Source organism: Musca vetustissima, unplaced genomic scaffold, assembly GCF_032173495.1.
Source record: "Musca vetustissima isolate MV318-11 ecotype Yass unplaced genomic scaffold, APGP_CSIRO_Mvet_v1 utg28993, whole genome shotgun sequence".
NCBI lineage: Eukaryota > Metazoa > Arthropoda > Insecta > Diptera > Muscidae > Musca > Musca vetustissima.
The window spans coordinates 137086-151675 of NW_026876932.1; the positions used below are offsets into that span (position 1 = coordinate 137086).

General features: G+C 34.7%; 1 protein-coding gene across 1 annotated transcript; it reads left to right on the plus strand.

Moving 5' to 3' along the window:
* Positions 1 to 2782: 2782 nt before the first annotated feature.
* LOC133321456 (uncharacterized) lies at positions 2783 to 14590 on the plus strand. Its single transcript, XM_061530543.1, has 6 exons — positions 2783 to 2852; positions 10695 to 10877; positions 11040 to 12448; positions 13833 to 13929; positions 13993 to 14147; positions 14219 to 14590. The coding sequence occupies exons 1-6, from the start codon at positions 2783 to 2785 to the stop codon at positions 14588 to 14590; spliced, it is 2286 nt and encodes a 761-aa protein (XP_061386527.1).

The window sequence follows — 14590 nt, forward strand, 5'->3', positions numbered from 1 at the left end:
TTTGGCCCAATCCCCTTACATGTTTAGACCATAATTGCGGTATATGGAGCAACCATAAAAAACGACAAAAATTAAGTATTTGGTCATTTCATCTAAACATCAACCGATCATTACCAAAAACAATAGGGGTCTATTTTGGGCAGAACCTAGCCTACATTCAAAATTTCGTGTAGATTGGCCCATAACTGTGGCTTGTATTACAAATTATAATGGGCGACGGACGGACACACATGTCTAGATCGACTCAGCTAGTCAAGATATGACGATAGGTACCAATATTTCGCGGCGTTACAAACTCTTGGGACTGCGCAAAGCTATAATACCCTGACAACATAGTTGTGTAGGGTATACAAATATTTTTTCAATAATTCACAGAACTCTATTTTTTTTAATTTTTCCAAATCCAAGTACGCCTATCTTTTTAAGATTTTCTGTTAATGAAGGGCCTATAAAAGGTCTTTTGCCTATAGAAGAAAACCCAAGGCCGTCTGCCCATACCATTATGCTCATAGAAGGTCTTCTGTCCATAGAAGACTTTTTTATAAAATATTTTATCCATAGAAGTAGTCCTTCTGTTCACAAAAGGCCTTCTGCCATTTAAAAACGTTTAGAAGGCCTTCTGTGTATAGCAAAGTGTCATAAGAACTTCTGTCCGTAGAAAAACGGATGTCTAAAGAAGAATGACAAAACCTATTTTGCCCTGGCTAAAGAAGTCCTTTGGGAGGTCTTCTTCATTTTCTTCATAGAAAGCCTTGTGCCCATAGAAAACTTTTAAAAGCCTCCGGCGAATGTAAGGTATTTTATCAATAGAAATCCTTCTGTTCACAGAAGGCCTTCTGTCATTTAAAGTCCTTCTGTTCACAGAAGGCCGAAAACGTTTGGAAGACCTTATGTGTATAGAAAAGTGCCATAAGGACTTCTGTCCGTAGAAGAGCGGATGTCTAAAGAAGAATGACAAAACGTATTTTCTTCATAGAAGGCCTCCGGCCCATGTAAGATTTTTAAAATATATTTTATCCATAGAAGTCCTTCTGTTCACAGAAGGCCTTCTGTCATTTGAAAACGTTTAGAACACCTTCTGTGTATAGCAAAGTGTCATAAGAACTTCTGTCCGTAGAAAAACGGATGTCTAAAGAAGAATGACAAAACGTATTTTGCCCATAGAAGTTCTTCTGCCAATACAAGTTCTTCGAAGGTCTAGTACCCGTAGAGGTGGGCTTCTGGTCGTAGAAAACCTGTTGTCTAAAGAATAATAACAAGGGATCATTTTCTGTCTTTAGAATTCTGTTTTAATGTATTTTGTTTATAAATTGCCGTTAAACGACATTCTACTGATGTCCTCTTTTAATAGAAGTCCTTGAGAAGATCTGCTGTCAATTAAAGACCATTATATTAAAACCGCCTATGTTTCATATATTGTATCAAATCACAAATATCCTTTTTAGCACATCTATTATCCATAAATTGTGTTGTCTTTATTTTTGTTGTTACTAGTTTTCTTTTTTTCCGAAGTTATAACGTGATTTGTAGCTATTAATCCTCCGCGCAAACATCACTCGCACAGCAGTTATATTTTGTTCAACAACTTTGTAAACGATGATTGATTTAAATTAAGTTTCTTTTCTTTTTTTTGTATGAACTTTTTCTTCGTTTTTTGTTGTTGTCGTTCTTCTCTACGACTGCTGCGCTTTCCCGCTGTTTGTTTTCTTTTTGTTTTTCTTACAAGCCTTGCATGCCTGCCTGCGTGCTGCTGATTATTGATAAGAAATCATAAATGAATGGAGTGCCTTCCCACCAGCCTTTTTTTGTTTTATTTTGATATTTTTTTTATTTTTCTACTAACCCCATGTCAATTTTGTTCTTCCTATAATTTGTTTTGTTGTAAATAGTTTTTTTTTTATTTTTTGTTTGTTTTCATTTTTTTCGATAATTCGTTTTGTTATAATTTGTTTTATTTCCGTTTGATTTCTTAATTTATTTTCTCGTTTTTTTTTATCTGATCATTTTGCTCGCTTGACTTGTGTTGTTTATGAGTTTTCTGTTGTTGTTGTTGTAATTTTTACTACTTTTCCTCTGCCTTGTTGCCCTTTTGACAATTTATTGTATGGCTATGCCATTTCTCTCAATTAATTAGTAATTATAAAAAATTAGATAGAAAACTTCAATTTTATTTATATATCTATTTTTTATCATTATCTCGTATTTGTATGTTTCTTCTTCTTCTTCTTGTGCTTGTTTATTTTGTGTCTGTGTTTGTGTGTTTGTCTTTGATAATATTTTTGTGTTTTATTCTCCAATCAACCCAACAAACAACCAACCAATCGTCCGACCAAACGACCATCAACAACAACACCAACTACCACGAACTGTGTTACTACAACTCCTCCACATCTCAAAATTTTTATAACGACAACAACAATCCGATCCATTTGAATTGAACGCCTTCCCGTTGATGGTGGTGAATGGTGGTTACCTCTAACAGTTTTTCTTGGAACGACGTAATCCAAATGCAACTTAACCAACCAACGAACCATCCACCCACTCACACACGCATCACTGAGATCTACTACGGTGAATAAATAAACGACAAGAAGTCGTGGAGCAGTCAGCGGACGAAGCAGCAGACGTACCGGAGTTGTTTACATTGTAGATCGGTTTTCTTCGAAAAAAAAATCGAAAACGAAATTTTCAAGTGTTTCAAAAACCCCAATCAAATATACTACAACATTGTTGCACACCTAACACCACCTATCTAACCCTCCCAGTGTGTAAAGAAAACGTTATGGATCGAAGTATGGATTCTATTGGCAGCTGTTCTCTAGATGTCGATGCTGAATCATCTGATATATCAGGTATAACATAAAAACAAGAAGCAAACAAAAGTGTCTCTCTCTAATGAAACAACAAAACCACATCAAATATTGTACAGAGTGAAACTAAAATATTGGAGCATCGGAAATTTACAACGAAGGGACACCAAGTGGTAAAAGGAAAATACAGTTATTATTACAAAAACAAAATTATTGAGGACCACAAATACTTCTAATAAAACATAACACCATCAAAATTTCTTTGGGGGTGCAGACCATTCGGTTTCAAAATAAGAAAAGACCAATAAACCTTCTGAAGGTCCTCATGAAGACTTGAAATTTCAATCTTTCTTATATATCGATTCTCGATTTCTGTACTAAGGTAGAAGGAGGGCTTTAGAAGTCTTTCTGTCTATAAAAGTAGGACCTAACGTCATATGCCCATGTAAGATACTTAGACTCTTCTCCTTCAAATAAAGATTTTTTAGAATTTTTGCGTTTAGACCTTGCGAATGTCTTCTGCCTGCCTATAGAATGAATAACTTTAGAAAGTCGTTCGTCAATAGGATCATTTCGGTTTACTATCTATACCTTTAGAGAATATGTTTGTCAAGTATGGATAGGCGTAATAAGACCATTGCTTATATAGCCACTCAATATTTATAGCATACTTTTAGGCGCCAAAGAGGACATCAATATTCCGTACAGGCTAAGTTTTAACTAAGTTAGTAAATGTCCTATTGAAATTATTCTTGCAGATTGTTCTCCTCTTGGAATCTCTAAGACCTTTTAAGTGATTTTTTTGCCTATACAAGCCATTGGAGGATGGCCACGAGAAGGTTTTTTGTTTGTAGAATGACTTCTGTCTATGGAAGATATTTCGTTGCTAGAAAGTCTCCTATTATTTTTTTTAAGACCCATAGAATGTCTTCTGTCAGTATAGGATTCGAGGAAGCTTCAATATTATTAAATTATTTAAAGATTTTTTATTTTATTGATTTCATTTAATATTAACCTTACAATATTTATAGACTATTTTTAGGCTGCAAAGACCGTCATCACATTTTTTCTCTTAGATGTCAGCATATAAAATAATCTTTAAAAATATATCACTACTTTCACTATAAATTAAGAACTGCTTGAAGTTATTACTCCCTTGGAAAACATTTAGAAGGCCTATATGACTTTAGAAGTCCCATTCGAATGTCCCATGTCTGCAGAATTTTTTATACCCTCAGCCTTATGGCTTATGAGGGTATATACACTTTGATACGGTGAAAATGTGCCTCATCGAAATATTGGTTTATAGACCCCATGTTTCTTTGGACCAAATCTGTTTCAGAAAATTTGCAATCAATTTACACATGTCCGTCCGTCCGTTGTCCGTCTGCCTGTCTGTCTGGCTGGCTGGCTGGTGCGCACAGTTAAGTTTCGAAGATGGGGAAGGTCGGTCCACTCCTTTTGGTACCTCCACCTCAAAATGGTCAAAATTTGGCTAAAAATTAATTTTATAATAACATGCAAACGGACTATCCGATTTTAACGAAACTTTGTACAACCTATTACCTTTGCCAAGCCTAGATCAAGTTTGAAGATGGGATCCATTGGTCCACTCCTTCTGGTACCTCTCCCACAAAGGGTAAAAATCTTTAATATTTATAAATCCAAAATCAGGCTAATCGAATGTCCGATTTGAACCAAATTTTGCACAGCGTATTGTCTTTACCAACCCGAGATGAAATAGGAAAATGGGACCCATTGGTCCACTCCTTCTGGTACCTCCCCCACAAAATGGTCAAAATTTTATAACATGCAAACGGAATATCCGATTTCAATGAAACTTTGTACAACCTATTATCCTTACCAAGCCGAGATCAAGTAGTAAGATGGAACCCATTGATTCACTCCTTCTGGTACCTCTCGCACAGAGTGTCAGAAAGTTTGAACCAAACTTTGCATAACCTGCTTTTTTTACCAAGCCTAGATCAAATCCAAAGATGACTGACACTATTTTACTTGTTTTTTTTAATCGTCTTCTATATATGGGAGGATTGAATCATTTAAAAGTCTTCTATTTATAGTAGACCACGTGAATTTCCTACTTCAACAAAGGATTCATATATAGAGTTTTGGAGATTCAAATCGAGGTATTTTATCTTTAAAATCCGCCAAATGGATTTTCTCAAAATGTCCTTTGTCTATGTGAGCTTTCTAAGAGGTATTTTGTCTGTAAAAAATATCATAGGACGGTCTTTTGAAAAGGGTTTCTGTTCTTTCGAGGGCCTTCTGTCTATTGATCACATTTAGAGAGACTATTTGACCTCTATCTGATTTTGAAAAGTTTTTCTGACCCTATTAAAGGTTTCCAAAAGGTCTTCAGTCATTCTGTTTATAGGCAGCCTTTCGAAGGCCTTCTGTCTACTTATGGCCGATGAAAACAAATTTCAAAAAAATATATTCCTTAAATTAATGCCCCAATGAAGGTATTCTATCTATAGAATAATCACTTTTCTCTATTGATGACATTTAGACTGCTGCATTTAGTAGACTTCGAACAAGAATTAAAATATTTAGTTCCCTGAATGTATTCTTCTAATATCTATCTCCTTTAATATCTATCTCTTTTAAATTGGTAAGTTTTCAATGTATGCACCTAAACGGCCGTATGTATATTCGTCTCTTCCAGAACAAGCCATTTTTTTAATCCAAACATGAAATTTATCTGTTCACTTCTCAAAAATAATTCGCATTTTAAATATCAAATTGGTTAACATTTCTATAAAGAATATATATTCTAATAATCCATTTATTGAATTTTTACGACACTGAGGATACAATCTCAAGACCGACCTTGACAACTTCCCCATATATGGTCATATATGGTTATCAAAATACATTAATGTCTACCTAATTGATGTCCTATATAAAGAACACCAAATATATAAGAGATCTAAAGAGATTAAATCGATGATGAGCAACAAACCAGAAAAATTTACTATTGTGGAAGACAAAAAAATCTTCCTATATAAGCTCAAAAATTATATTTTTTTGGTAACCCTGGGTGTAATCTAATGTAAGACCTTATATAATATCTTATCGAAAATAGTGATTTATAAAAAAAAAACAAAAAGTCTTACTAAGGAAATTTTTGTCTAGTCTCATGTTTGCCCATATAAAGTTGACCAAAGAGTGTATAACCTCCAGATGTTTTCTTAAAAATATATTTTTCCTTTAAATGTACCATAGGTCAGCTATTCAATTCTAAAAAGTGAATTTATTAACGGAAGAGAGTTTAGCGACTTTGTATAGGACTTATTTAGAAATCTGCTGCATACTTTTAGGCTTCATAATTAAACTATGTTACAATGAAGTCGCCCATTGCGTGTAAAAATTCAAACTTTTTTTTACAAATAAATATAATTACTTCTCTAATAAATAACTGTGTGATTTACCACTTGGTTCCCTGTATGAAGTAAAAACAACAAAACAGCGGATTAAATTACATTTTTTATTTTCAACCAACCAGCAAAAATGTACAGAGACAATCCACGCTAATTTGTACTTATTATTACACCCCAAAACTACCACACCTATAACTGTTCTATCAACAACTAAACTAACACAAACACATGTCGTCAAATGGATTTTTTGGTTTTCCTTTTTTATTTTACTTTGGTTTAACTTTTTTTTTTGTTTCCTGCCGGTATTTAAATGTCAACTAAGTTCTTGGAGCTATTTACACCTTCACGTAATACTTAAAATACCCGAAGAGAAGGTATTTGCAGAACCCTCTGGTGCTTGGACTTTACTGTACACCTCCACTCCCAAGCTGAAAAAAATTATTACACTCAAAGATCGCACCCTTTTTTTAACATACAATCGGTAATGCAACGGATGAATATGACACAAGAGGGTTTATGTAGGGTTTCCCAAGACGCGTTATGGACCTGCTCCCTTTATACCCCAAAATCCCCAAACTCCAAGTTACCCAACCCCTTCTTTCATTGTTAAAAATCCTATTGGGGTTTATTTATATTTTCTGTTATCTTTTTTGTAATGTTTTTGTTTTCTCCCACTAACATACACCTACCTACCCAACCTCCAACCAGTCTCTGACAATCCACTCCATGATATTGGTATTTTCTTGTTGTTTGTGTTTTTGTATTTGTTTTATGTTTATTATTTGTTATTCTTTTTTTTTTGTTATGTTTTAAAAGTGAGTTTAAAATCTCCTCTGTGTATATTTTTGTGTGTAGGCAACAACAACATGTATACAAATCCCCCCATATCCCCCGGGTTATTGTCCAGTAAATTATTATACAACCAACCAAGCGATCCGTCAACCTTTATGACCGATTAATGTGTGGTGGGTTATTATTACTAGTAATATGTGTTTGTATATCTCCTTGGGGGGCATGGGAGCGTATCCAAGTATACACTTTGTAGTCTATTTACAACACAGCACACACACAAACAAACATACTTTTCACTTAGGTAGTGGGCACTCTTCTCTCTTAGTCAGCCAGTCTAATGGACTTTAATGGCTAATGTAATGTAGTTGAAAAAAAAAAAAAAATCAAATAAAGTCTCTAGTCAGTCAACCAACTTGGCTTAGTTCTAAATTTTTGAAGGATACACTGTGTATTTTTTTTCTCTCATAAAGTTCCTTCCTTTGGAACTGACCTAGTAAATAATGTTGTCCTTTAAATGCACCAATACACAACCACACACGTACATATATAAATATAGCTGATTATACACCAAGCAACCTACCCCAAAGTATATATACACACACATACATATATATATATCCTCCTTATAAGGCACGATTATATTTTAAGTTTTCTTTTTTTTTTTTGGTCAAGTTTTTTTTTCGATTTTGTCTTTTTTTTTATTTTAAAGGTGATAGTTCTTCGATTGAGTTGGGTGTTTACTGAGAAAAGTGTATTTTTGGTAAATAAGTGAAAAATTCGATAATAATATCGGAATATTATAATAATATAAATAATATATATATAATAAATAATATTCGAATATGTCCAAAAATGTCCAAATCTAACCTTAAAAACTCGTATAATTTTAATCGGAATAATTATTAAATTATTTACCAATTATTCCGATTTAAGTGATACCGAATTATTAAGGTTAGATTTGGACGTTAGTGCTCTAGTGCCACAGATTTTATCAAATATTAGAATATAATAAAATTCTGTAATAATAATCTCTTCTGTGATTTTTAGTGCCATTAATTTCATTGCATACTTTTAGGCGTCAGTGAAAAAAAACAAATAAAGTTTAACTAAACATACAAAGGATATCCGCTGGAACTGGGATAATACCGTTGACTCACGATACTATGAACCTCAAAGAACCAGATTCAATTTACCGAGACTTACAAAATACAAAATAAGAGTTATTTTTAGGGTCAGGGTATCAATATGGACGCTATGTCATATAGTATATTTGCTGACAGGAGAAAACGATATAAAAAAACTACAGACAATCAGATTGACTATGACCTCGACTACTACCATGGCCTTAAAAATTTGTTCTGCGAGGAAATTCTTGGGACCACCAAAGTCTTGGAATGATATAATTTTCTATTGCCATCGATCAGAATCATAAATCGGCTAATCAAAATTCCGAATATTGAGGGTACCGCTATATTGGGGCTACACCAAAATGTGGAACGATATTGATAATTTTTATAACCTCAGCTTTATGGCTAATGAGGGTATATACACTTTGATACGGTGAAAATGTTCCTCATCGAAATACCCCATGTTTCTTTGGACCAACTCCGTTTCAGAAAATTTGAAGTCGATTTACACATGTCGATTTACACAAATGGGACCCATTGGTCCACTCTTTCTGGTACCTCCCCCACAGAGAGTCAAAATTTCCAATATTTATTAATCGAATATTAGGCTAATAGAACGTCCGATTTGAAACAAACTTTGCACAACATATTATCTTTACCAAACCTAGATCAAGTTTGAAAATGTGACCCATTGGTCCACTCTTTCTGGTACCTCAACCACAGAGAGTCAAAATTTCCAATATTTATAAATCCAATATCAGGCTAATGGAACGCCCGATTTGAACTAAACTTTGCACAACCTATTAGCTTTACCAAACCTAGATCAAGTTTAAAAATGTGACCCATTGGTCCACTCTTTCTGGTACCTCCCCCACAGAGAGTCAAAATTTCCAATATTTATTAATCCAATATCAGTATTACCGTTACCCAAGCCTAGATCAAGTTTGAAGATGGGACCCATATCCAATAAGAACCAGACTTTGCGCAACCTATTATCTTTACCAAGTCTAGCACAAGTTCGAAGATGGGACCTATTGGTCCTCTCCTTCTAGGACCTCCCCAACAAATGGTGAAAATTTTCAATATTTATTAATGCAATATCAGGCTAATGGAACGTCCGATTTGAACCAAACTTTGCACAACATATTACTTTTATCCAAGCCTAGATCAAGTTTGAAGATGGGACCCAGTAGTCCACTCCTTCTGGTAAATCCCTCACAAATGGTCAATAATTTTTAAAATGCAACACCGATTGACACTTTTTACTTGTTAATATGATTATTTGGCGCCCACTGAGAACAAAAATAATCTAATTAGAGCCAATTCGATTAAAGAATGTTCCTGAAATTGCCAAAATGCCATAATTTGGGAGGTACCGTTATATTAGGGCTACATCAACACGTGGACCAATGTTGTTAATTTTTGGTAGGAACCACCGAGAATACAAAATATCAAATTACAGGCAATTCGATTGAAGAAAAGTTTCTGAAACCTCGAAAATTGGGGTACAGTGAAATGGGCGCTACCCTGAAATCGGAACAAAAGTTAACCAATATTGATCATTTTTGGTAGGAAGAGTTAAACACTCACTGCGAACCCAAAATATCAAATTACAGGCAATTCGATTGAAGAAAAATTTCTGAAATCCTGAACACCCCCGGAAAATTGGTGGTACAGTTAAATGAGCGCTACCCCTGAAATCGGAGCTGAAGTTAACCAATATTGATAATTTTTGTTAGGAAGAATAAAAACTCGCTGAGAACCCAAAATATCAAATTAGAACCAATTCAAATTGGAAGAAAGTTTCTGAAATCCTCAAAAAAATTGGGGGTACCTTTCAATGGGTGCTACCCCCCCCAAAAAAAAAAAAAAAAATAAAAAAAAAATAAACCAATATTGATAGTTTTTGGGTAGGGAGGTTTAACACTCGCTGAGAACCCAAAATATTAAATTAGAGCCAATTTGATTGAAAAACCTGTCCAAAAATCTCCAAAATTCCGAATAATGGGTGGTACTCTAATATAGAGGCTACCCTTAAAAGTCGATCAATATTGATAATTTTTGATGGGGAGATTTTCTACCCAATTCAAATCCAAAGTACCAAATTGCAAAAAATTCCGACGAAAAGCGTATCCAAATTCAAGAAAATATTGAAATTTGGGAGGTAATATGGAGGCTAAAAAAAAAAATCGATCAATATTGATAGTTTTTTGTGGGGAGATTTTCTACCCAATTACAATCCAAAATATCAAATTGCAAACAATTCCGACGAAAAACGTGACCAAACTCCCTAAAATACTGAAATTCAAGAGGTGCCGTTATATGAGAGCTACCTCGTAACTTGGACCAATATTGACAATTTTTGGTGGGGAAATTAATTATTATTTTTACCAATGCACTTTTCTCAAAAAATACCCCAATCCCTATGATTAAGGCATATCTCACCCAAGGTTACAGTCCTTCGGAACATTGTGGAAGGCATTATAAAATAAATTTTCCAATTTTTTCCAACCCCAATTTAAAAGTTCTAAAAATTTAATCACATTTTTTTTCCCTCAACACAGATACTAGTGACAGTTTAAATTTTCCCACACCCATTTCCATCAAGGATATAACACGAGAATTTACCGCCAACATACGCGAACGCTGTTCCGTACAGACCGTTAAAAACAATACAACAGCCTATGTGGATCCCGTGACGGGTCAAGTCTGCATTGCTCTGACAACAACACCGACAGCAACCGCAAGTAATACGACGACTACCCAACAGCCCACAGCGACAGTGAATAATAATCTGAACACGGTGCTGGTGGAAACGCACAATCCGAGTAACAACAGCAACATAAGTATCAGTAGTCGAGGCACGGTGACAAATCCGCCTCACTTAGCATCGCCACAAACCCCCGCAGACACATACGACAAGAAACCGAGCTATCTAAATTTGGCCTGTTGTGTTAATGGCTATTCGAATATAACCACATACGATTCGAAAATACGACAAGACATAAATAAATCACGCGAAGTATCGCCCATACGACCCTCGTCGACTAGTTTACAGTATTGCAAGAAGAGTAATTCGCTGGCACCACCCGTATTATTGGCCATGCCGAATGTAAATGTCACCTCGCCGCATCACCACCACCACCCGCATCATCATTTGCCGCACATGGCCACAAATGGTGGCGGTGTTGGTGTTGGTATGACCACCATTGGCAGCAAATACACCATCATTGAGAACAATAACCATTCACAGAATGGTGCCACAGATACCAGTCTCCATAATTTAAGTGTGGGTGATGATATTGGCAATGGTGGGGGTAGCACAGTTACCCGCAGTTTTATACAACAACGTGTGGAAAGACTCTATGGGCCAGGTGCTCTAGCTCAGGGTTTCTATAGCCCAAAGAAGATACGAGAATCACCACAACGTTTGAATCGGTCATTGAATAGTGAAAATGGTGGTGGTGGAGCCACTTCGGAGTTGGTCAGGAAATTCCAAGAACTGTCACCCAGTAAAGATTACAACAAATTTCGTGAGAAGTTATCATCGAATGGTAAACCTTCCATACCCGCCTCCAGTTTGTCATCATCCGCATCGGCAGGCGCAGAGAATTTAAATTCCGAAAATAACAACATCGATCTACCATGTCTGAGACATTTATCGCAGGAATTTAGGGCCCAGTTGCCTATAGTGTCGCCTAAAAGGAATTTCTCTAGGACTTCCCCCGGTAGGGATCTGACAGCTGCCAATAATAAAATCAACTCCAACACAGCGACAACAGCAACCATGACAGTAAATAAAACACAAAATTACAGCACAAGCAATGGCATTACAAGCAAATCGGAAATTATCACTTCCACCACCACAACAACCAACAACAGCAGCAGCCCCATCACCACAAACACAACAACAACAAATAATCACCATCATCATAATCCCAATACTACCAATCCCGATCTTCTAAAGTCACAAAATTTAAATTCTTCGTCATCGACCGCTGCAGGTTCAATCGGTAGCGATGAAGTTGATCGTAAAGTGCAATTAGTAGATGACCAAGCCACGGCAGAATTGTTACAGACTCCACCACCCCTGTCATCATCATTAGCCTCACCTCATGTCAAATCTTCCGAGGAGCTATTGGTAATAACTCCCATTTCCCATATTACAACAAATGAGACTGTGTCGTCCACTGAGCCGACAACTAGCAATGGCTCGTCAGCCAAGGATGCCCATTTCTTCCTTAGACAATTGAAATCGGAACAGAATCGTTTATTGGAATTGGCAGCAGTGGCTGAGAAATATATGGATGCATTGGCGGTGAGTTCCAAATTTAAGACCCTTAAAAATAATTTTAACTTCTCTTCACGGAATAAAAAAAAAATAAAAAATATATATTTTTTTGAAAATCCACGGCCTGTGTCATGGCGGACCATAAAAAATTTAATTAAAAAATTCCTAAATTCCTAATTCCTAGAGGACCTTGAAAAAATATATTTTTTTAAATAATCCACGCCTTAATTTTTTTTTAAATAATCCACGCCTTAATTTTTTTTAAATAATCCACGCCTTAATTTTTTTTAAATAATCCACGCCTTAATTTTTTTTAAATAATCCACGCCTTGAAAAAAATATTTTTTTAAATAATCCACGCCTTGAAAAAAATATTTTTTTTTTTAATTAATCCACGCCTTGAAAAAAATATTTTTTTAAATAATCCACGCCTTGAAAACAATTTTTTTTAAATAATCCACGCTTCGAAAAAATATTTTTTTAAATAATCCACGCCTTGAAAAAATATTTTTTTAAATAATCCACGCCTTGAAAAAAATTTTTTTAAATAATTCACGCCTTGAAATTTTATTTTTTATATACTTCAGGCCTTGGAAAAAATATTTTTTTTAAATAATGAAAAAAATATTTTTTTAAATAATCCACGCCTTGAAAAAAATATTTTTTTAAATAATCCACGCCTTGAAAAAAATATTTTTTTTTAAATAATCCACGCCTTGAAAAAAATATTTTTTTAAATAATCCACGCCTTGAAAAAAATATATTTTTTAATTAATCCACGCCTTGAAAAAAATATTTTTTTAAATAATCCACGCCTTGAAAAAAATATTTTTTTTTAATTAATCCACGCCTTGAAAAAAATATTTTTTTAAATAATCCACGCCTTGAAAAAAATATATTTTTTAATTAATCCACGCCTTGAAAAAAATATTTTTTTAAATAATCCACGCCTTGAAAACAATTTTTTTTTAAATAATCCACGCCTTGAAAACAATTTTTTTAAATAATCCACGCCTTGAAAAAAATATTTTTTTAAATAATCCACGCCTTGAAAAAAATATTTTTTTAAATAATCCACGCCTTGAAAAAAATATTTTTTTAAATAATCCACGCCTTGAAAAAAATATTTTTTTAAATAATCCACGCCTTGAAAACAATTTTTTTTAAATAATCCACGCTTCGAAAAAATATTTTTTTAAATAATCCACGCCTTGAAAAAATATTTTTTTAAATAATCCACGCCTTGAAAAAAATATTTTTTAAATAATTCACGGCTTGAAAAAAATATTTTTTATATACTTCAGGCCTTGGAAAAAATATTTTTTTTAAATAATCCACGCCTTGAACTTTTTTTTAAACCCACGCCTTGAAAAAATATTTTTTAAAAATGCAAATCTTCTTATCTTTCTAGAGTAATCCCGATATTACCGAAGACACAATGGGTTTATTGCGTTCCGCTTCTGGTAAAGCACGCCTCTTAGTATCCCAAAAAATGAAACAATTTGAAGGTGAGTATTTGAAATCCTCCAAAATAATCTCAATTAATTCAATTTTTTCTTATTTTCCTCCAGGTTTGTGTCACAACAATTTGAACAGCGCTCCCGAAGATCAATTCCCAACCACTGTCGATGATTTACAAGGTTTCTGGGATATGGTTTATTTACAAGTCGATCATATCGATTCGATATTTAAGGAAATTGAAATTTTGAAGGCCAATGATTGGAAGGTGGGTTCCAACGCTCAATGATTTTTGTTATAAATAAATTCAAATATTTTTTTTTTGTTTTTCTCCTCCAGAAACCAGCCAATCTGTTAACAGCAAATGCCGGCAGCAGCAGTAGTAATGTCCTGAGGACACCCAAACCCACAAAGACTTTAAAATCGCGTACAAATACGCCCATGGCAAATGGTGGCGGCAGTGGTAGTGTTAATTCCACACCCTCAGCTGCCGCACTAAAACGTGAGGCTCAACGTAAAAAATTGCAAGAAATGAAGCGTCGCAATCGTGAAGCTATGGCGGCTGCGGCCGCCACAGGATCACCTGCTGCCGCCGCCAATGATGTGGAGGTTGGTGGTGTGACTCTGATCGATGGCATTGAAATTCTGGAAGCAAATAGTAGCAAACAAAAACAGGAACCACAACCAGAACTTCTGCAACAGGACAGCTAA

Bases quoted from the DNA above. Each gene is read 5' to 3' on its own strand.
- LOC133321456 (XM_061530543.1), top strand. From the start codon at position 2,783: ATGGATCGAAGTATGGATTCTATTGGCAGCTGTTCTCTAGATGTCGAT. The intron at 12,449-13,832 runs GTGAGTTCCAAA...TTATCTTTCTAG, and splicing joins AATATATGGATGCATTGGCG to AGTAATCCCGATATTACCGA. The intron at 13,930-13,992 runs GTGAGTATTTGA...ATTTTCCTCCAG, and splicing joins AAAAATGAAACAATTTGAAG to GTTTGTGTCACAACAATTTG.